Below are 24,760 nucleotides of genomic sequence, written 5' to 3'. Positions count from 1 at the left end.
GAGGAAAAAAAACAACAACCAAACAAGAAATTCTAACATTCATGATGGACATTTGACAATCTTTTACTATTGTTAACTTAATATTAAAATGAAGATAAAAAAAGCTACTATATGTCATTTGTGCTTCAGCAAAACAGGATGGCATGTTAATCCTTCATCTCAAAGTTGCAAAGAAAACAAAGTAAAAGTTGCTTCATACCATATAAAATCTCTGCAATGTGAACAATATGTTGGTTGTCTAAGATAGGTGGCCATAAACTTGTGTCCATTAACCTGATGTACTCTGCGTCGCACAGCACCCTGCCGCTTCCTAGGGCGCATTCGTTCCCGAAATACACGTTCTTCATTGTCTTTGGGTGCTGAAACAGAATAAAAAAACAATAAGCACTAGTTGTATCAGATAGAAATATAGAAAAAACTCAAATGCAAAAAAAAAAAGTGATATTCTCCAAAAAAAAAAAAAATCCTCTCTAGCCAGCAGTGCAAGGTAACTTTCCTAAGCTGTGTTTTTTTTGTTTTTTTTTTTTGTTTGTTTTGTTTTGTTTTTTAAAAGGGCCAGGGTTTTTGTTGTCAAGTATAGGAACTTCTACTGGTTCCAAACTTTTATCTGTAAATCCACGCTAAACTGGGAATGAGTGTGCTGTACTTGATCACTATTAAGCACCCCAACAAGCTCTTCAACAGTAATTACACAGTTAGATTCACCGAACAGCTCAGACTCCCACCTCATTTGACCTTCATGGACAATAAGTCAAAAATCCACCCAAATGCTGCAACTTCTCTCCCCCTCAGAAAATGCAGACACAAGTGAAGGGAAGCTGAATATAAACACACATTATCAAGCAGAACAAAAAATCCATCCAGAACAGTACTTTGTAGAATCTGTGGTTAAGATCTGAGCTTCAGGCTCTAATAATCCACTTTGATACTTGTACACTTTCCACAAAATGTTCAAGGGAAGGAAGTAGTTCCTCTTAACCAATTCCTGTTGAATTGTAAATGAGGTTTAATGGTAGAGGAAGTGAAAACTGAAGTTAATATATCTCAGAAGGAAAACTTGGCGAATTCCTTCCGAATACTTTGGGTCTTTTTTCCTAAGGCATTATTTTGAAAAGTGTTTCTAACACCTCCATAGTATTATTATGCATTAAGCAAATGCTCAGGATAAATTAGAAATGATGAGTAGTGCATAGTCATTAATAAATGAAAGGTTTTACAAGCTTTCCTTGAGCTACTCATATCTCTTGAGAATAGAATATGGGATTTGGAGAGGCCCAAATCCAGCCATCCACTGAATCTATGCACTTCAGTGCATATAACTTTTTGAAATGTATTAATACTTGTTATTCTCTGAATTTCAGCTACCCTGAACATTATGATGGCATAAAAATGACAACTTTAGTTTGTTGTAAGCTTTCCTTTACGCAAGTGAGTTCACCTCCAGCAATAATACAGTATTTAACAATAATGCAAAGGAAATAAATCACCCGAGAACAACTCAAGTCTATAATAACCTCATTCTTTTATACATATTTAAATAATCCCTATTTTTAAGGGATTAATCCTTCAAAATAACCCATATTTTTGTGAAATGTAAAGTTATTTATTTAGGAAACCTTAGAAAATGATCTTAAATTAAACTGATGGACAGCTACCCTGTGAAAACACAGAGCAGAGAACCAGAGTCAAGATCAATTTCTTTCACTGCATAGCAATGGCAAAAACCCATGACACTGGCAAATTCATTTACACCCTAAAAAGACCATGATCCTGACACATTAGCATTGTACAAACATTCCCTACTCAGAGTGAGATTTCAGCCTACCAAGACCCATCTGTGGGATGGCCAGAACAGCTTTGATTTCATATTCCAAGTAAGTTCTCAGTAAATAAAGGTTGGCTTACATACAAAGTTACCCTTTTTATTTATGTCAGAGAGTAATCAAAAGTAATGGCTCTAACTTCCCTTCAAGAAAGAGACGTGAAGTAACAAATAATTAGAAATTATGCTTATTTTTATGAGTTAAATAAAATTGCAACTTCTAATAAATACCACAGCCCCTTGGGACTGTCTTTCACAGAGAAAGCATAGCAAGTAGCTGGAGATCCTACCAAAGACTCCTATTTCCAGCTTCTCAATGAATTATTGGCTTTACAAAGTTGCTGGAAATATTTTTAAAATTTTTATTTTAAAATTATTATTATAAGAAATAATTCTATATGTAATAAAGAACAGTTCTTTCAGTTATCACACAGATTTTAGAATTTGCTGAAGTATGTAGCCTGGATGTGATAAAGTTAAAATACTTCTGGGTATTCCTCTCTGGGAAAGGTTTCACAAAAAAGTTATCTGCTTATATGAAAAGAACAAGGTGTTCTGAATGTAGGCAATTCACAGTTGATACGATAATCAGACTACAATGCCACTTTCCTCCTTTTTGTCTTTTTTTTTTTGTCTTAAGTGTAACACTTCACTGATAAGCACATGTAATTTTACAGAGCAGTTGAAAACCCTTTTGACTAGATAAACAGAATACCACAATACTAGGTATTTTTTAACAACAAATTCTGAAAAATAGTTTTACTACTTTCAGTTCTATACTTAATATTTAAGTGAAACTCCATTTTTCACTTAAAATGTTTATAGTTAAAATAATGGAACAGTGTCCTTGTCAGAAATGAACTGACATGGAAACATGGTTCACCAGTCATCTGGGGGGCTTTGCAGTGGTATCGTATTCTGTGTTACTTGCCCGCAGCCAGACATCAGTCCTTCACCAAACAGGCTTCGGCACAAGAGCAATGAATCCATCCACGAGCATTACACTCAGTTCAGTAGCTCTGTGCTGGGTTTACATAAAGTTCGGCTAGCTCAGTCACTGTTACTCAAGGAGATCACATAAGCAATGCTTTCCTACCATCCTCAAGCTATGTCTTGCACGGTTGACAGTGATGTTCTGGAGCAGAGCCCCAAAACAAGGCAGCTACTTTCCAGGTGGCTTAGGATGGGACGAAGTGCCCGCTGCCTCACACCCAGGGCTGTGCGCTACTCCTCCCCACCAGCACTAACAACACTCCTATGTTTAAATTAAAATCCATTTATCCCATGCTGAACAGTCACACTGGAGATATTCATTTAGTTGCCTTAAGCCATCCACTCAGACGGTGAGCTCCAAAGTTTTATTATTTTTTCATGAGCAGGAAAGTAAAGATTAGTAGATGTCAGAAAACAGTGAGTAGTTTGGAAGAAAAAGACAGAAACATTTTGGTGATAGAGCCAATTAGTGTTTTCAAGACTTATTTTGGAAAATACTGTCATCACAAACAGAACTGACCTTTTAAAACTATTTTTAAAGGAAAAAGACTTACACTGGTATATAAAAATACTATTAAGATGTAGCATGGTGCCCAACTGTGACATTTATATTCTTAGCAGAGGAGATCAAATTAAAATTAAGTGAATTTGTCAAAGTCAGTCTATAAGCAAGTTCCAAGATAAACAAAAACTTCTTCTCACAGCATTTCTACTAAATAGTCACAGAGGGTTATCATTTCCTCAGAAAAGCTGTTTCTTTATGTAAAATACATTCTGTTCCCTGTTTTGATTTGGAGCCCTTCAACTCTTTGTATTACTCAGTTTATCCTATTTAAATTTCATTTTCAAAAGAAGGAGTAAGAAAGGCTCATGATCATTCAAATTGTTCATGGAGAATACTGTCAATACAGCATATTGAATTTAGGCTTTATATGATGGTACTTGAGAATTGCCAGATTTAGAACTAATTTTGCCTTAAAACTCTACCCAGTAATGCCATTGCTTCTTTTCACTGCAGCCAAGACTAACTCTCAGTTATTTGGAAAACAATAGCACATAATTGCTTTTATATACTCACGTATATACAAATATATTGCCTACAAGGCTCACAGTTCTAAAAAGACTTGCAGGCTTAAGTCCAAGCACTTGGCGAAGCATTATAAAAGTCAACAGAAGTATTTGGAATGCAAAATTCCACAGAATTCATAAATACTTGCAAAATGGATGTTTAAATGTACTGTCTGGAACTTCATTTGACACCCTTAATCACATCATATCTGTTAAGTACATTTTATAAGTCTTAGCTTAAATGACAAGAAAGTAGCACAGTGTACTCCATAACCCTCAAAGGGGGCAAGACGGAGGCTAAAGACCCTGAACACTGAATTACGAAGGTTGTGACATGTTAGGTCTCTTTTCATACTAACATTGTTTGAGCACAAAGGAAAAAGATCTAGTGTGGAACACCAAGTGCAACAGATACAATTACCCTGTGTAGCAAAGTAGGCCATTTCAGTTCTTTGTCATGTAAGTTTCAAGTACTTACAGAATTCTGAAAACAAACAAAACCATGGAAAAATATTGCAGAAAATGAGAGACAGATGACATGCACAGAGAAATTTCCCAGCTTTTGCTGTTGCTCCAAAGGCTGACTTCTAACAGGGAGTGCTTTGGGCACCTCCCTTCATCTGGAGTGGGGTTACACTGAACAGCAACAGTGTTTGGGGAAGAAAAACAAAGCCAAACTATAGGCCATGGATAATGGTAATTCTAATAGGAACTGGAGTAGCTAACATAACCCCATTCAACAGAGCACTGCCATTTCCAAAGTACTTTTCACCCTGGGCTTCTCTTGGGCATCCTCTCATACTGCACTGCCACCTATACCTACAACCAGCAGGCCACAAAAACCAGCCCATTTAACCCTTAACAACTGCCAACCCTTAATAGTTACAACAGAGCATAACCAAACAAAGACTGATAAGGAACAATGATCCTACTGATGTTTTATTGCTGACGATTAAAATTAAGAGCTTTTGTATCATGATATTTAAATCCTTTTCTCTTCAATCAGCATGTATGCAGTGATAAAGAGGTTTTGGTCTAACACTATATAATGTCTAAGCAGAGCTTTATAAACATCCTGTTCAAGTAAGACTATATTGCTATTGACATTTTTACAGATGAGGAAGGACATTAAGGCGTGAGAGGTCATTTGCTTGAAGTTACATTGGAAAGCGAGGAGGGGCAGGAACAATACCGAGGACCCCTCAGTTTCAGGACTGAGTGTAACCAGCTCTTTTCACATCAAACTTAAGTCTCAAAGGATCATTACCAAACTCTACTTTGGCCTATGCAGAGGAAACATATATACTGTCATCAAGATTTCTTCAGGCAAATTGGTAGAGGATTTTGCCTTTATGGCTTTAATCTTTAAAGAAAAGAAAAAAAAAAAAAGCTAACCCCATATATTTACATTTCCCTCTCTATCCTTCTAAAAGCCTTGCTTAGTAGTAATACATGCAATAAGCAGACCTCATAACTTTGAGATGAAAAATAGTAAGGTAAATGCTACAATATAATTTCATAAATGTGTTACTGATGAAAATGGACTGGGTAGTTTAACACAAGTATAGAAGAGCACGCAATTTTTCTAAGTCTTTTTTTTTCTAAAAGTATACAATTTCTAGCCTATTAACAAAGAATAAACACAAAGGTTTTGCTTACTATGTCTTGAATCTGCTTTCTTGTGGAAAGCTGACAGGAAATGTGTTGTTTAATAGGAGAAGAATCAGATCTGTAGGTAACTACTTTGTTGTTAAAGAAAACAAAGATGATGGCTGTTACAAATTAAATGAAAAAATACAGAATGTGCGAGTTTTAGAAGAGATCAGTGTATTGACAAGTCATGTCTATTAACATCAGTCAGTTACTGAATGCATTGATGAATACATTGCATTTGAAAGTACACCAAGCCCAGATACAGTGGGTAATTTTCTAGCATAGGCTCAGATTCAGATTTATTTGCATTCAAAAACATGAACACCTTTGAAAACATTACCTTTGAAAACTCAAATTCTATCCAAAAGAGAATGTAAAGGACTCTGCCTGTATGTATTCAAAATTCTCCCTTGACACTCAAACAAATAAAAAGTGATTGAGGTGTGATGGGCATGTTCTTTTTCAAGGCCTCTTTTACTTTCCTTTTTAAAACAGCTTTAAAGGTATCCTCAGTTGCCTCATACTGAACGATTATTAACTCATGGCTCATACTTTCTCTACATACTTTATAATTATCCCAAACACATTCATTAGCTTACTCAAAGCTGAAGGGACAGCAGTATTCCCCGCATCTTTTCAAATGGAAATACTTTCCCATTTGATTCAGTTAGTAAAGGAGAGCAAAGTCGTGAAGTACTCGGAAGTCTCAAGGATACTGAAAGCCTGATAGCAATTCCAGCTTACGGAGAAGTTTTATTTACTTTTCAGAAATTTCCCAACCTTGTTGGCTGGCAACAATGCAGAGCTTGCATTCAAAACCAGTCGTGTGGAGCCTGGTACGTGAAGGGACGCTGCCACCACAGCTGTGGCCCATATGCTCTGCTGCAGGAGAGGCTGGGGGCGAGAGGGAATTAATTCCTATACTTGCTCAAGCACATTTCTCCTCCAAATGACACTTAGACTTTAGAAAAAGTGTGTGAGATGAGCCCTCACACCTTTCTGTACTCCATCTCCACAATGCCCAACAAATTAGTGACTCTTACAGGCTTAAGGTATTAATGACACGGAGTTACTCATTGTCTTCTGCAGAGGATCCCACTGTGTTTTAATAAATCTAGTATTTAATGAACAGACTTCTGTTTTGTAGGAACTGCTGATGTGACAACTGGTAGGAGGTAGGTATAAATATTGGATGCTATATCTGGTTTTTAGTCCCCTCCTAATTCAGGCAAGTGGAAGTTTTTTGAGAGACACACAGATAATTGGTTCTTGACTTCATGCTGGAGGCAAAAGTATAAATTCCTATACATATATAGTTGTATAATCCATACAGAAAGCAAATCAGTGACAGATTCTTCCTGCTTCCTCCCAGTTTCTTCATGGGTGGTATTTAACATAAATGATTTTAAGAAATACCACAGGGAAGTTATTGATGTATGACAGGTTTTCTGAAAAGTCCATTTCACATCCCAAGGTTTTTAAAATAAAATTTTAACTTCCAAGATATTTTCTGCAGAACAGGAATTGGAGTGTTTTAAGTTTTAAAGGAGACAATACCACAGACAATAGGACAAAAAAAAAAAAGTCAACGCTAGCTAGGGTTATTTCAGTCTTCCACTGTTATCTTTCAGAAGCAACAAACAGCCTCACTCTAAACACAATGCCCTTATGTCAGTAAATCTGCAATTGAAATCAAAGAGGTGGAAATGTATTCTACATATGGTAAATACTGAAGCTGTTATCTAGGAGAGAAACCTCACTCCACTGAATGTAATGGGTCTGCTCCTGCAGTAAGTAGCAATGTAAAACAACAGTACAGAACAGTTTTTGTGCCATATCTTGAACTGATAAACTTACGTGGCAGAATAGGAATTTGGTCTGTGACAGTGAAATTCAGTTCATCTTGATACAGTGAGTAGTATCAGCAGTCTGGTGTTAGTACTGATATTGGTAAGTCCTGACAGGCAAACAAGGTGCAATATCTCTTATCAAATCAACTACTTATTAATGCTACAAGAAGTAGATAGTTGAATGAACAAGCTACATATATAATGCATTACATTATTATTATTGGATTATTATAATTATGACCAAGCCAAAAGCCATCCTTGGGACTAGACTTCCCTATCTTTTTTGATGCAAGTCTGCAAACATGGCCTGCAACATGCATGCACAGTGCTCATCAGAGCATGCCCAACCACTTGGGATGGTTAATGCTCTGGTGACACGCTTATATTACCTGTCTTCAAGTATTACCTGGTATTATTATTATTCAGGTATATTATCTTTAGCTGTCTTCAAGGAAAGATGGAAAATGTGACAAAACATTATGGTCAAGGCTGCTGTGGAAAACAACCTTTCAAAGTGGTGTAGATATGAACATGTATTTTAACAGAGCCCCAGCCTATGGAAGTATCTGCACAGTCAGCCGAACTCTGCAGGGCCAACACCTGAGCTCCTGGCCTTTGTCAGCTGCTGGAAAGGAAACGCTGTTGTGATGCTAAGAAGGAAAACAAGCATTGTGAGAATTCTGGGACAAAGCCCTTTTCCCAGAGGTAACTATTAAACCAGACGGATCCTGAATGACAGTATTTTAAGCAAGTGCTTGTGATAGATCAGAAAAGTAGAGCAATCTTTTCTGAATAGTTGCAAAAGCTGCACAGTGAGTGATGAAACAGAATCTTGTATGACTGGGGTTTTAGGACTTTCAGAAAATCGTTGCTTCTCAAATATTTTTTCAACCCCAGACTTGTTCATTCACCCTAGAATAACAAAAACGTAAGTGGCAGGCACCTAATAGATGCCCTAGCCCAGCCTCCTGCAGTGGGAAACAGGCTCACATACCTCAGGCATCCTAGCAAGCATTTTTTCTGCCAATTCTTGAAAATCTCCAGTGAGGGAAATTCCCTCACAATCATGTATCTTGTTTCACTACTCTGTCAGGCAGTCTCTATTGCTACTATCCAACCTAAATCCTTTTGCAGTCAGTTATGCTGGATGAGTGAATGGCAACCTGAAAAAGGAAGTTTCTTCCAGCACAAACTACAGAAGCATCTCTAGCAAGGCGACCATTAGCCTGCGGTACACTGCACTCAAAAGACCAGGGCTGGGCATGGCCACAGACAGAGCAAGATGTCACAGAAAAGAGCACTGGAGAAAGTATGCATCCTTCTCAAGACACAGCAAGACAGAAGCTGCTTTGAGATGAGCAGGTCCCTGTGGATACCCCAGTTACATGACAGCTGCAGAAAAGCCACGATATTTGAAGGTGAGAAGAGGAATGAAAACCACTTCCATTCTTCAAGCTACTAAATCTCACAGTCTTGTTGTTGATACTGTTTCCAAGTTCCCCTCCCAATAGCAACAACTTGTTTTCAGCTGAATTTTTAAATGCACATTAAAAATAAATAAATAAATAAACTCACTGGTGCTATAATCTCCACATTAAACATTATAATTCCACGTGAACACCTTAAGGAAAAACACCGCTTACCCATGCTGGAGGAGGTGGCATTCAAATCAGCTTTATAATGGTTACACATCCCCTACCAACCAAAGCTCAAGCCTGTGATAAATGTTGTACAGTTTAATGTTTCAGGGTGCTTCACAATGGAAATGAAATCATCTTCCCTACAATTTGGAAAGATGCCACTCTGAGGAGTCACCATTGTAGCCTTGAGTAAACTTGAGAAAGTTTACTTTGGAGAAATAATTTTTATATTTTTTTATACTTTTTTTTTTCAGTAAGATAATAACGTCTTGCTTGTATCCACGGGACAGAGAGAGTCCACTGCAGAACTGCTCATGATTCAAAAGAGCCTCACAGGGTGCCTATGTAACAACTAAGAAAGCAAGAGAAGATCGCCTAGAAGCAAATTTATCCCAAACACAAAGAATTCTTCCCTGTAGTCTGACTAATTTTGCTATGATTTAAAAAGCACTGAATCCTGAATACTTTGGCTCAAAAGTGCTCAGGAAGGCCAGAGGGAGTTTCCAGGGCAGGCGGAATAACAGTGATATGTTAATATGTTATTTAAAGATTTCTTTCTTATACTTCCACATAATCTCAATGTTCCCCTTTAGATATTTTTCAGCAAAGTAAAAGAGAGGCTGTAAAAACTGGGGAGCTACTTCCCTCCCACTTAAAGTAGTAAGACACAAACTACCTGTACCTTCATGTAGGCAAATCCACTAATGAGACAATAATGTTCTGATAAAGAGAATAAAATTTGACCACAAGCAGTAGGATGCACTATTACAAAAAACAGAGAAACAATCATTTCATTGCCACTGTTTGTCAAATGGGTTCAGGACGCCACATATCTGTTTTATCTCACTGTAACTCTACAGCAGCTTTTTTGCTTAGACAAATAATTTACAATAGTATTAAAAATTCAAATTGTTAGGTTTGGGGAAAGAAATCTTTTAACAGTAAAACAAGGCAACAAATTATTTTTATTTTAGGATAACTTAACCGTTCTTTGAAATAAGTTGAAACTGCGTTGTCCATAGAAACAGTATCTAGCCAGTGTTAAATTATTTCTTGTCCTTATGTCATGTTCTTGGTCACTTTTAGTGTTACAAAATGCACCATAATACCTTGATACATGTTAGAATTATCTGGTTACCACTGATGTCTGAACTTCTCTACGCCAGCTCTTCAGCTAGCCATGAAGCCAATCTGGTAAAACTCTGGAGGGTCTGGCGGAATGGCTGGGGATCAGGGTGTCACTGAGAAGTGCTCTGATGAAAGTCCCGTCACAGCAACCCGTGGCTGACAGCCAGTCAGCCTGGCACAAAGATCAAGCTTTCTAATAACTGTAAGAAGCGTTAAGCATGTTTCTTCTTTGATTTCACCGCTTTTATCTTTTATAGATTGGTTCCACACGCTAAAAACACACGGTCCTAACAAATACCTTTGCTCTGCAGTAACACCTGCACCTGACAGGCAAAATAGCGTGTCCTCACTTGAACTGCATGGATATTTTTTTCCTTTCTTACAGGGAGTGGTGAAGGAGTCTATAAGCAATCAACCTTTGGACTTTCCATTTCTCACAACTCTATTGTTGAACTGAATAAAACCGGTGAAAGATATTAGTGTTACCACCTTAGAAAGGATTGTTCAAGACAGCAGCCACCAGTAAATACCTGTCACTTTTCCCTTTTAGGCCCAACACATAACTCACGACGTACTTCCAACGGGTGGTCCACCATGTCGTTGCCCTTTCTGGTTTGCATCTTTCAGTAAGGGCCAGATTCTGACATCCCTGTCACCCTCTACCAGCAACCTCATCTAGTCCATTTCCTAATTTCCTAAACAGGTAATTCAATTCAGTGAACTAATTAATTCCCTCTTTTCACCATCTTTCTTGCAAATGTGGGAGGAATTTGTCTCATTCTGATAACATCCTCCCCTTCCCCCCCCCCAAAAAAAAGCTTAATTAAGAAAGTGTCTGACTCATGAGCAGTGCTATTAAAGCAACTCTCCCAACTATGTCTTTCAACATTAAATATATTATTACTAATTTCCATTCAGAGAACAATAATAGATATATTATGTAAATCCTGAAGTACTCAAATGATTTATTATCAGCATACTGCTTTAAAACCCCAATTTAGCCAAGCATTTCTGAATATGGTTATAAAAAAGAGCATATTCAGGGTGCCATGGATTTCAATGGAATTCTTCCGATCTCCAAAGCGTTACTTACCTACCCTGCTAGATGGTAAGTCTAAGCACTGTAAAAATGGAAAACTGTGCTAAGCAGTATGTTCTTTTTCTCTCCCAGGCTTATGGGCAAAACATCATGAGGTAACTCCAAATGGTGAGTTTGCATCTTGTCAGTAGGGCTTCACTCTGTTATATAGGTTTTTATGGCAGCTAGGGGAGGGACAGACTACACGACCACCCTTACCACCTACCATTGCCAGAACAAGTATCTCTCAGTAACAAGATCAAATAAGAGAAGATCTAAGGCTTCTTATTTGGTTTTGGATTTCAAAGTACAGGTTATTTTAATGTCCAAACAATACATAATGATAAAACACACACACATACACACACACACAAAAACAAAAAAAAACCAACAGAGTAATAAGGTAAGACAACAATTTTAACTTATCCTATGTTTGCGGAAGGAATTTGGGGCCTACCATGCATTTGCCAACAGCTAAGCAGCGCTAATTTCTAATATTAGACCACTGCTTATAAACACGCTGTTGATTTTTCCTCTTTCAGGTCCTCAAGCAACAGAACAGTAAAGAGATCTCTCTCCTGCTTCTTATGACTCCCAGCAAAGTTTTGCAGCATTTGATGTTTTACAAAGTGTGCTAGCTGAAATACAAAGTTACATGAGAACCTTGGCCCTTTTTAAACACAGCAGTACATATCCAGCCCTCGCGTTACACGGAAAAGCTTTAAATATGTGACATGAATACATCTAACGACTGAAAAGCAAAAAAAAAAAAGAGCCCTGGTGTGGGACACCCCCCAAGCTTTATCATGGAAAAAATTTAATTTTCTCTGTGCACTGGATACATTATTTCAAATCACTATGGGTCTGGTCAAACTGTGTCTTACCTCATGACAGACACAGTGGTAGAAGAGAAAACTGTTTGAAATGGGTTATAAAAACTTACTTGTTCCTAACTTTTGCTATCTACTTGATATTCTGAAGTTTCTACCTCTAGTGTTCGCATATTTATTTAGTCCCTTTTCTCCAGCCTTTGGAAACAAAGACATAACAGTGTCTTTTATATTTTTTAGCAATTCAGTGAGCACGTGATCCAAGCTTTCATATAAAACGAAAAGTGCTCCCCGCTTACGAAGAAGATGCTTAACTGAATACTTAATTTCCAGCTGAGTCAGAATTTCAGAAAAGATTTTAAATATAAGCTGCCTGAAGTAATCTAACAGGACCTGAGCCATTTTTTCCTGACCTATGGCAGATTATATCACTAATAAAAAATATACTCACAGAGGAAAAGAATTGGGAAATGCCTTTGAAGAGGCAACAGATGTGTTGATTGAGATAAATTTTGTTTTCAACAGTTCTGTAAAATTGATGTAATATTCAAGAATTCTTAAGAACTTACTGATGGAAGCAGCTGGCAAGTGGGAAGGGTGGGATGTTGGCTGATGAGGTACCTTACTGTGGGAATTGAGAAAAAAAAAAAAAGACATCCAAAATGGAATCAGAGAGAGTTTTATTCCTTTCACTTTGGAGAAAGGAACTCAGAAAAATAGGACATGAAAGAAAAGGGAGGAAGGAATGAAAGCAACCCCAGCTCTGATGAAAGAGAACACATCAGAGAATACTTTCTTTGCTCATTGTGGGAGAAACTGCAAGAAACACGGCCTACAGCAATCAGTGGCTCAAACTCCAAGACCAGTCTGAGTTGAGGATCCTTGTCAATCAACAAACTAATTTTCTGTCTATTCATCTGCTATAAAGGAAAGTTAACTCAACCTATTATGGAAAAGTCATACATAAGAACCAGCAGATATAAATGTATAAAGAATGAGCTACAGAAAAGCATTGAAGATCTATTTAGAACCAGCAGATATAAATGTATAAAGAATTAGCTACAGAAAAGCATTGAAGATCTATTTTTTTCCATGGGGTTCTAGGTACCTGTCTTTCACAGCTCTAAGAGAATGAATATTCTCATGCCTAAAGCAAATATGTTAGATTCACTAAGGTTTTCCCAAAGATAGTGAGCTAATCAAGGTTATTGTAACAACTCAAAAAAATTATACAGTGGTTTACACCTGCTATTGTTTTCTGCAGGTATGTGTTAATTAACACTAATTCAAACTATGTGTAAGCAGACAAGAATAGATACAGAAAAACAGCTTACCAAGTTAAGACAGTTATATTTTGTATTGCATTACATTACTCTAAACCAATTTTTCTACTTCAGCAAACCATATTACTTTCTAGGACCAAAGGCAGTTCAGTATTAATCCCTACAACGCTCACTGAAGGTTGGCTTTTGAAACATGTGAAGACTCTATACAAGAATTAATCAATGTGTGTGGGAGAAAATCTGCTCTGAACATTACTTGAAACTGTACATCTTCCAAGAAAAATATTTGTTAAACTCTGGGCAGTGCATCTGTATGCTGTAACTGAAAGAGAAAATGGAACACAGGAAAAAATACTGAAATCTTTTGCTTTTCTTCTTCAGCAAAAAAATCAAATCAAATGCTACTTCAAGATCCTAGCAGCTTTATCCCTATTTAGTCCAGAAACTAAATCAGACAATGAAAATGGAGACAAAGCAATTCTTGGAATTATTGCTGATTGAATGTTTCTCTTATTCTTCCAGTGCTCTGTTTTCCATTCAGCATTGAACTTGCCTCCTACATCAACAGCACTGCCTTCAGCTATCCTAAGAAGACAAAGAAGTTCTGATGCTACCGACAGCACAATCTCATCTGAAAACTTGTGCATGGTGCAAGTCCGAACTGTAAGGATACACACTGTTAGCAATTATAAAATACTAACCTCTAAAATGTTGTTCAATTTATTGTTTTGTTTATCAACATGTCAAGAAATAGCAGACACTTTAAAAGAGCTTTCCTTAAGAAATTCAAGTCACAGCCTACAATCTCAAACCCTTTCTGTCCTCTTTGGTTTCCCAAGTACCCTCGCTCATATTCAGACACTCCATAATTCATTTTAACTTAGCCTTATCAGGTTGCTGAATACGGATGTGAAAGTTAGCTGGCTGTAAGTTAAATATATATATATATATATATATATATATATTCTGTGCCTCCTTATTGCTGCTGTCACTGATTTAGCTGTTCCCATGGTAAACTTGAATACCACCCCAGGAAGCTGTATCACCTATCAATTCACAAGTTGGGAAGTGTGGTGTATGGAGATTTGATTTAACAGATCCCAAAACTGTCTGCTTGAAGGATGTGGCAGTTGAAAGCTGGAGGCTGGATTGCTTTTTTTTTTTCTCTCTTCCTTTTTTTAAACTTGAAGAATCTCAAGAAAACTAAGACATATGGCAGTATTTCCAAGTTGGTTTCTAAGAGATTTTGATTTCCCACGTACTTTCTCTAAGTGTGAATTACCTAAGAAGGTGTCAGAAGTTCCTCGAAAAAATCCTCTTAAGAGCAGTTGTCTTTAGAAAAAAGACTTCTAGAGAGAAGATTCCCCTCCTCCCCCCCCCCCCCCTCTTTTTTAATGATTTTGACAGCTCTATAGCTGGAGCCTCTGACTTGACTATCTATGACACATCACAGCACTCATGAATTATTTTTTTTATAGTCATTTCAATATATAAAGAAATTAAGTTCCTCCTTAATAAGGAGACAAAAATCTCCCTAAAAAGATTATCAGCCAGAATATTTTACCATCAGAAATTACACAGGTAAGAGCTAATGTCTTCTGTAAAACCTTTTCCTATAATAAATACATATCAAAATCAAATATGTACTTACACATGGAAATATATGTATCAAATATGTACTTCCACACTCTAAAAGTTTCTTTAATTACCTTTTCCATGAACATACCAGTAGTTAAATAAAAACACGTAATGCATTTATAGAAATAGAAATAAAAACATCAAAAACAGTTTTCAAGGTAATTTTGACTAAGTAAAGCCTTTTTCATAGTCTGCCTTTTTCTTTATTCCATAACCTAAAAAAAAAAAAAAGTAGCCAAAAGATTTTAATAACAAAGAAAAAAAAATCTAGAGGTTCTTTTTAAGAAGTGTAAAAGAAAGACAAAGGAACAGAAACAGAGAATTTCTGAATTCTGGTACTCCAAAACTCTCTTGAAGTAAAAGCGACTCTTCACTATTTGTCCTGGAGTTGCTACACATCTCACAGTAACACAAACCTTTCTTTTCAGTGCACTTGGAACACTCCTGAACACCCAGTATCAAGCAGTGAATCCAAACTAGTAATCTGTGAATAGCAATTTTGTGCACCTTCATTTTTGGCTCACCACAACAAATCTACATTAGAAAGTATGGGGTTTATACAATGCAGTAAAGCTGGCTGAACGCAGCTACTTTAAAAAAGTCTTAAATCCTGTATCCCAACCTGGGTATTGAGAACAGCTGCCCATACTCAGGAACTCAGGCCACCATGCCTACATCAAAGAATCAGTTTGCCCATTCTCCTACACACAAGGACATGGTCTTTGTGCACACAACACAGCCTATTTCATGACGGGAAAAAAGTCATAGAAATGGGCCAAGAAAATTAGAGGCAGCTAAGTGATTTTCAGCCAGCCCACACAGATCATTAGGGGGAAGAAAGCATTCCTCTGTGCAAGCATTAGCACTATTATTAGCAGCATCTAAACTTATTTAAATTAATTATTGCAGTATCTATTCCAGCAGGCGACACAAAGTGCACTTGTCCCTTAGAAAGAAAGAAATAAAATCATTTGGATATGATCCTCCCTCTGCATTGTAATTGTCTCTGCAAGACACAAGGAAAACAGGATAAGGAGTATTCCTGGAAACTAAGGACAAAAATAAATCTTAGTTTAAGGGAGGTCATTTTAAATATTATGATCAATATGCTAGAAGTGCGGGTTTGACCAAGATGGATTATAGTTGATATAGAAAAGTGTAGGAAGCTGCATCACAAATTAGAAGTAGCAAGATCCTAGTTTGACATTTGTCCTGTGGAGTACAGAGAGATAAGTCTTGGACTTGATGACCCTTATGGGTCCCTTCCAACTCGGGATATTCTATAAGCAAGTCACTGCTGTCCACCAGCAGAAATCAAAGAGGTGTAGCTCTACCACCGCACCAGAGGCACTTTCTGAATCACGCCTTCTGGAACTTGGAACCGCTGTAACTAACGTGGGCATTTACAAGTGTTTCAGCTACTGGGGCAATCAGGAGATGCAAGGAGCACTTGGCTTCAGACCAGTGGAAAACTGTAGCTCTGTTCTGAACCACAGCTTTCCCCCCCTTCCAACCCCACAGATGTGCAACTTCATGCTTCCACTCCAGCGCGTCACCTGTCTGGATGTACGTGCAGCATGCATACCTACTGACATCTATGCAAATTCTGCTGAAAAGCTACCCTTTCACACGTGACACGGTAGCACTGTCCCACGGTATGAACTACTTCAGCCCACTCCTCAAAGTGCTGAATTATCACATCTAAAATAACCGTTCTCCACTCAGAAATCGGGCATGTACTAAATGAAATGGTCCCGATGAGGGATCAGCTCTGATGAATTGCCAGGAGTTTGGAATTATATTGCTGTAACTTCACACACAAAAAAAGAATTTCTGCACATACAGAAAATAAAGATTCTGGACTAGGTTTTTAAGGTGCTTTGTAGTTTCCTCATTACAAAAAAAAAAAAAGGGGGGGGGGAATCTCTCAGTAAGTGTGAGTCTTTTTTAAGAAATTAAAATAGAATTTTTCCTCATATGCAATATGAAATAACAGGTTATATTAAACTAGGCTAAAATTTGCTCACTTTTTAAAAACATTGCTATTACTTTCCTTTAAGCTGAACTCTTGAAGAATGTAATTTCTCTTGTGATCAATTTTTTCTTCTAATGCTGTCAAACACCGATTCTCCCGCTCCCTCCACCCCCTGGATCTCAGAGGAACAATAGCTGGAGCTGACATGGCTGTTTTTATCTACTATATGACATCTTACAAGGATTTTTTGTACATCATCTATGCACTAGTCACAGCGACTATGACAGCTCAAACTTTTGGAATAATGTTCAGTAATGAAATGAATCTGTGACAGGTAAAATGACAAACAAGATACATTCCTAAGCGCCCTCAGACTGATAATGTGCTTACAGCTAACATCAGGTAACTGCTTCCTTGCTTCCTCCTGCCTGATTGCTAAATAACTTTTTTTAAAATTTTATTATTACTATTATTATTCTCCTGTGCTTTTTTCCCCAGAGTATGAAAAATACAAAGGACCCCATGCTCATTAGCTTGAACATTACACCTCTGAATACTATTTTAACTCTGTACGATAAGTAAGAGCTGTTTTTTAAAGATTCCTCCACCTGGGCAGAAGCTAGCAACCAAAAACTGCTGGCAGATAAAAAGAAATCTTAGAAACAACTGTGTCCAGAAGTGGTACCTAAAACAGAGCTAACCATAAGTACCAAGAGCTTTTATCTATACTATATGCCATAGCTGTATTTTTCAAAGGGAAACTAATACCACAATGTTGTTAGCTAAATAAAAGGACAATGGGATCCACATGTCACTTTGTTTTGTTCATAACACAACCATACGTGCAGTAGATATACTACACAATTAGGTATCTTAACAAGTTTGTAAATCACCATCTCTCTGGCTAACTAACTTTATCCTGTATCAATATGAACTGAACACTCATTATATAAAGCTTTCCTTTCAGCTTGGAAGCAAAATGAAAGAAAATTTGTAATAAAAATCTCCTAAACATTTAGAAGTTATAACATTTTTTTTTTCTATAAAATTCTATTTTATTTGAAGATTGCCATCAACCAGGAACATGACTAAACCCTCACTTGTGATTTTCATTAACTGTGGAGTGATTCAGGCTGGAAGGCGCCTCTGGAAGTCTCTAGTCCCTGTCCCAAGCAGGTCTGGACACAGCAGCTTGCTCTGGGTCTTGTCCAGTCAAACTCCAAATATTGCCATAGTTCACAATCCTGCTCCAACAATTACTCCGTTTAGCCTCTGTTGGTTTACTTAATTTTAGCTACAAAGACTATCAATGACAAAGCCAGCACCACACCCCCAAAATCTGAGTTTAAACCACTTGATCTAATAATGATCAGACTGCAATATTTCCTCCTTCCTTTACTGCCATAGGATTTGTCGTACAAATGTACAAGATACAGTTTTTCAGTTTCCAGGTGGTATCTTCTTATTCCATCATGGAAAGGTTCTTTAGAAAAATAAAAATAAAAAAGCAGAAGCTAGAGCGAGACCAATAAAAGCAGCAGGCGATATTACATAATAATTAAAGTGCTTAACACAATAGAACAAGTTAACGCAGGAGACCAAAGAAAACTTACTACTGCTTAAAGCTAGGATGGATACCCCAAATCTTTGACATCGCTTAACTTGAGGATGACCACTACGACCTAGATACCTGCTTTCTTTCCATGTCAGCATGAGTGCATTATTCTGAAGTCTAAATAAAATGTACAAAGAGGTCATTAAAGTAAATAAAATGTATTTATACACATGACAATTTCACTAACACTGCCTTGGCCATGACTGTCCCCATCCCATTTGTTTTCTTATCTAGGGCTAAGAAGATAGCTTGTGTTATTTGTGTGCATAAAAGCTGGCAAGATTTTTTTATATATAATTTACAATGAAGTGGGTAGGCAGGCAGATAGATTAATCAACTTCTTAAATTTAGTATGTATGATTTATTGTGAAAGGAAATATTTTTCACAAGAGAGGAGTTCAGGATTTTTTGTTTTATTTTTGGTTATCACATCTTTCTAACAGATCATGATTCATTCACTAGTCTTCAGGGAAGATCAGTGCACACGAGTACTTTTAAGCCTGGTGCCTGCACTATTTAAAACCCATTTGCTGCAGTAACATTAGACTTCTGATGAAGCCGTGGCATTTCTGCACGTGTAGTTGTAAAATGAACTCTGGAGAACCCTGCAGCTTAAGCTGGACTAAAGTTCTGAAGAAACCAAGCTTCAAACCAGCACAGAATATGGAGACTTCTCAAGACCAGACTGTACTTATGTTCCTATACGGAGTCTTCAGCACAGGGATGTGGACATATTATGCCCTGAAGAACAATTTTAGAAAAGAAAGAGGATAAATATTTTTAATGTACCTGTTATGTGGCATGTTTTTATGGGAACATACAGCATGTACAGTCAAATGTGATGTAAGAATAGATATACACAATTCTCCTGTGACCTCCTCTCTGTGAAATTTATAATCACATCTTATCTATGGAATCTGAAGGATCACAGAAAGCAAATTTAACAACATAAAAGTTCTGTCTTGCAAACTTTACTAATGTAAATTCTATTCTGCAAGTGTGGTACCCCTTTCATTATCACCCATTCTATACTCTGTCACTGGCATAACATTTGGGCCTCTTGTGCAGAGCTGTCATCAAAAGGCAACAACACACAGAAGTATTTTTTTGTCTTTCCTATTGCAGCAAATCTTTTTCTCTTAGTGCTTGTGGTTTCTCAAGACTACTTCAGCTCAGTGACTTTCCACTAACTCATATTCTGCTTCCAATTGTTGCTAAATTACTAAGAACTGGAAGTAATGTTTTGAAATTTTCAGTAAAGAACTTCTAAGAAAGGGGAATTCCTGGGAAACTTAGTCTCTCCAAAAACTGAAACAGTACGCTAACACTTAATAGAAGTTGAAAAAGCAAGTCAATTATTCAAGTAGGACAACTACAGGAGGTATAAAAATCCCGGGCATTTGAAAATAAGAGGATTCAAAATCAAGACGAACCAACCTTTGAACAAAGTTATTCAAACATCACATCCTCCATCTGTCTTCCAGGCTCCAAGCTCTACAAACCTTTCAGTTATAAGTGTATACCCCACATATAGTCTATGAGTTACAAAACATCCCATGAGACTATTAGCTACGGTACAATAAATAATTAGAAATTTCATGGCTCTGCATTATGAGAGTAAGCAGCAACCATCGCATATTTTATCACATCCATAAGTTGTACAATGTGTTATTTTTTAAATTATACTACCTGTTTTAAGTGAAACAAAAATTTTATCCTCAGTCACTCATGTAAACTCAGTTATACATGGCTTTTCCAGCTAGTAATAAAAAAGATGCCCAACTGCCTTCAAAGAACGTTATAACTTACATGGAGACACCACCTGGCAAAAATTAGAAAGGGAATAATTATCTTTAAAAAATAATAAATTTTAAATTAACAGAAGCTTAGTTTGATAAACATGGTCACATTTACATAGGACAATATAAGCTGTTATTAGTTGCAGGGTTGTGCTGTCATTTGCTTTAATTGGTTTCCTTTGCAGAGTGAACCGAATATGGAGTTTGCTTCCAAAATAGGAACTCCAGAAAGAAAAATTATTATCACCCTACCGAAAAAGCTCACACCCACAACCGTTAATGAGCTTATTTTTTTGTTTCAGGTGACTGCAGTTTCTTTTTTGTTTAGCAGAACTCATTTAAAATTTGTTTAAAGACTTGCTCCTGAACAGCTCTATGACCTAGTTTAAAGAAAATGTAAAAGGATTGTATTTTTGGCTCTTTAAATCAAGGTTCTTTGGCATTTACAAACTTTGCTGAATCGTTTTGGCTGTGGTGCCTTTCCTTATCTGCCCAAGCAATACTCAGCAGTATGGAATTTGCTTCCAGTGCACACTAAAAGTGCTAGCATTTTGCAAAAACCATTATTTCTTTAGCGAAACATCTTTCATTCTATTTTACAGTATAATTTCAAAGCCTTTTCAATGCAGCCTTACAAAGTCCATCAGCACACTATATATATATATATATATATATATATATACACACTTAAATGCATCCAAGAAAACCTCCTGGGAGGTGTGTGGGTCTGTCACCAGATGACCCAAAAAACACCACAAGACAGAGCCTCTGTTGATTAACACATGAATATAGGACCTGGTACTTCCAAGCACAAAGGAATGAGCACTGAGAATCAAACACTAAACCTGCTTGTCTGTAGAGATTGACTTACTGAAGATTTCAAAATCTGCAAAATCAATTAAAAGAATGAGGTTTTACTATTGAAGATATTCTAACTAAATTAACAGTATAAGGCAGATGACTGAGATTCAGAGTTAACGCTCAGTAGAGTTAATAAAAAAGAGCTAAGCAATTTAATTACACCTTTCAAATCTGCCTGCACACATACACACCATACTTCAACATTCCAACTTAGTTTCATCCCTTCCACTAAAAATATCTTTTATTACAGAGGAGTAAAAGCAAAAAGCTTATTCAGAACAAAAATTATAATTTCAGACAATGCATGGTGTGAAATGACATGTACCTTGCCATATTAATGAGTATTTCAGTAGCAGCACAACTTACGTAATAATCATGGGGTTTATGGCAGCTGGTTATTTTGACAAGAAATCTGAAGGAACTGTATGAAAATAGCACAGAAAGAAGGAAAGAAAAGCAATAGGTCTGACATGCCAGATACCCTTTTACAAAGCCTGTGAAGTCTGTCCTTTGTTACTTTTCTTGGTATTGATAGCTAAGGTCCAATTTTGAATTCTGTGAAAAGATTTAAAAAAAAAAAAAAAAGGAATTGGAAGTAAAAAGACTTAAGGAATCCATCTGCAAACATGTTTCTGCAAGCCCCTCTCCCACTGAAATGGAAATTGTTACAAAGGGAGCAGACCTTTATTTATTTTTTAAGCAAAGCCTAACTTCCCAATATATTATAGTGAATGGGCAAGAATACAGAAAAAAAGGTTTAGTCACGTTGCTCAATTGCTCAATGGTGGTTTTGGAAAATCTAATTTAATATTTTATTTCAAAATGTAGAGACTAATCCTGTTCTAAAGCACCGAAGAGATTTATTACTTCTTTTCAACAGGAAAAAAAGGCTAAGCCAAGAATATGCAATTTACAGTAAATCCGAGCAGTTGAAGAGACATAATTTTACTGATTTAATTTTTTTCTTCTAAACATGTCTCTTGAGGTTTAAACCTTATAAACACAACAACATAAGTTAACAAAGTCTGACCATGTAAAATAAAACAATTGTGATAATCTATAGCTGTTTTTTTACAAAAACCACAGCAGTATATGTGTCTTAAAATGGTCGCAGATTCTGAACAAGATAACCACTTGGTGGCAGAAGAATCAATGTCTTGCTCAGAAACTGTACTGCTCTCAGGAAAACATGCAATACGATGGGTTTGTACTGCACAGTATATGGTTTGTGGTTAATAATGCTGATGAAAAATGCACTGGTTCATTGCAACTCAAACCATAGGGCTGATAAAGGCATATATTTTCTTATAGCATTCTAGCTACTTCAAACTGAAACGTGACTTTATAGATTGAAAGTTTTTGCAGTTGGTAACTTGAGTTTGCAATAAAATCGGATTAGTTTACATGTAGTTGTTAACAAAGTTGAAGAAAATATCTATAATCCCACATTCAGTTTAAAAACCTGAAAGGGTTCCATTTGAACAGACAGAGTAAGTAGCAGTGCTTACTGAAAATTTTCTATCCCCATCTGTAAGTTCCAGGGAGGCCTTTCATGACTCTCAAAACAGGTCACTAGTTCAATGTATTAATGGAGGCTTCCGAGAGCTGCCTAGTTTCCTTTTCTCTCCTCTGTTTTGCACCAGAGCAAGACCCTCGGAGGACTGAATGTCACTGGCCTGGTGGAAGCCAGGGGGAGCTGGGGGCTTCTGACAGCCGCCAGCCAGCAGAGCAGCGGCTGAACCTGGCCGTGACACAGCCCCAGTCTGCCAGAGCAGACCCTGCATGGCTGCTCAACTGTGGGGTGGCATGGTGCCCACCACCCAACTGACACCCACACCTGCACCGTGAAAGGAACCGGCTCCTCGCCATCGCTCGCACGCAAGCTCCGGGACAATTAAGCTGCTAACCCAGAAGGTTGATTTCTGAGCGAGCCTGAAAGCTTTGCCGGCTCACTGAGCTCAAGTGAAGCCAGGCAGGAAGCGTACTGAAGCAAAGCTCTAGAGAATACCTGCTGTAAAATGTACCGTGTTATTATTTTTATTATTTTTATGAATTAAAACAAATTACTCTGTTTAGCAGCCAAAAGCAAGAAGACACAAAGGGATCTCACAAACTTTTTACAGCCCGTTGAATATAGTTGCCACTATTTATAACTTCAAATAACTACACACGCTGCTTTTACCTCTCAACAGTTGATTTCTCTTCTCAGCATTTACTAGCAAAACTGTAAATGCCCTCAGCCGGATTGCAGCAAAATAAAAGAAGGAATGACAGCAGACGTAGATCCCATAATGACTGCTGTTGATGATTTCTTGTCATGTTCATAGATACCAGACAAATCTGGAGCAAGGTGATAAGCTTCAGTGAAAAAAGGATAGCATACGAGTGCACATTTGAAGTGAACATGGGGGCATTTACACCGGCATTTTGTCTCCCCCCAGTTAGGCGTGCCTCTCTGAAGCAGGCCTCAGGCCCATCCCCACGTAGCAGGCCTTGTTCCACGCTACAGGGTGCTCTCACAGAGCACAAACCGGACCCCTTTTCAGTAAAACCAAGCCAGGAGATGAACTCTGGCAACTTTTAATGGGCTCCCACTGCTGCTGGGGATCTCGGGCTCGGCACCGGATGAGAGCTGGCCCGGAGTAAAGCCTCAGAGCAGGCACAGTGTGGACGCTCGGCCTCACAGGCCCCGTCCTCCTGCGCTGGGCTGCGTGCTAAGGCGGGCACGGCACGGGTCGGAAAGCCTTTGGGGAATCGCAACAACCAGCAGCACTGCTGCCATCTCAAATTGCTTTCAGGCTTTCTTTCCTGTATATTTCAATGTGTCTACCATGGCACAGCTCATAATAATGTAGGACATTAAAGTACGAGTGTATTAAAAACAGAAGAAAAAAACCAAACATGCAACATACCATCAAATGCTTTTACAAAAAAATAATGTTTTTCAACTCTTGGAAAATCCACACTAGGTTACTGATTTAAGTAAAAATAAGCATATAAATAAGTAAAAATAATAAAAATAAGCATTTTCAGTGAAAAAAATAAGCATAAAACAAGAAAATCGCTGAAAATTATTTTGGCAATATAATTTTCCTTTTTCCTTCCTCAAATCACAACTATGATACAATACTGAGGAAAAAAAGACACTGGGAATCAGTAGTAAATACTTTCTGAGAGGAATTTGCATCTCCAGTGTCTGAGTGACAAAACATTCCTATTAGCAAATAGCACTTGAGCTAGGTCCCAGTATGCGCCATTAAACAATGTTAACCTTTTTCTCCTTGGGATTTTCCTTCAAAAGAAATAAAATACGATAAAAGAAATATGCAACAGCTAAAACATAAATTAAACATAAATAAAATAAAGTAAAAGGAAAACAAAGACATTTATATTAAACAGGTTTTCAGCTCTGCTCGGCACAGCCATGGTGGAACATGCTCATTAGTGAGTTCCCACTGCATGTGATTGTTTTGTTTGATTGGTCCCACTTATAAGGACAAAAGTTTCAATTTGCATAAATTTATTTA

General features: G+C 37.3%; 1 protein-coding gene across 3 annotated transcripts in view; it reads right to left on the bottom strand.

The window, feature by feature from the left end:
- The window catches only part of PRKCE (protein kinase C epsilon), a 300,022-nt gene that overhangs the window by 115,596 nt on the left and 159,666 nt on the right, over positions 1 to 24,760 (bottom strand). For all 3 annotated transcript variants that reach the window (XM_013171109.3, XM_013171108.3, XM_013171112.3), the window contains exon 3: positions 200 to 359. In XM_013171109.3, coding sequence (XP_013026563.1) covers positions 200 to 359 — 160 coding nt within the window. The remainder of the gene's footprint in view (positions 1 to 199; positions 360 to 24,760) is intronic.

The sequence above is a fragment of the Anser cygnoides genome, chromosome 3 (assembly GCF_040182565.1).
Source record: "Anser cygnoides isolate HZ-2024a breed goose chromosome 3, Taihu_goose_T2T_genome, whole genome shotgun sequence".
NCBI lineage: Eukaryota > Metazoa > Chordata > Aves > Anseriformes > Anatidae > Anser > Anser cygnoides.
This window is presented reverse-complemented; position numbering and strand designations above follow the sequence as displayed.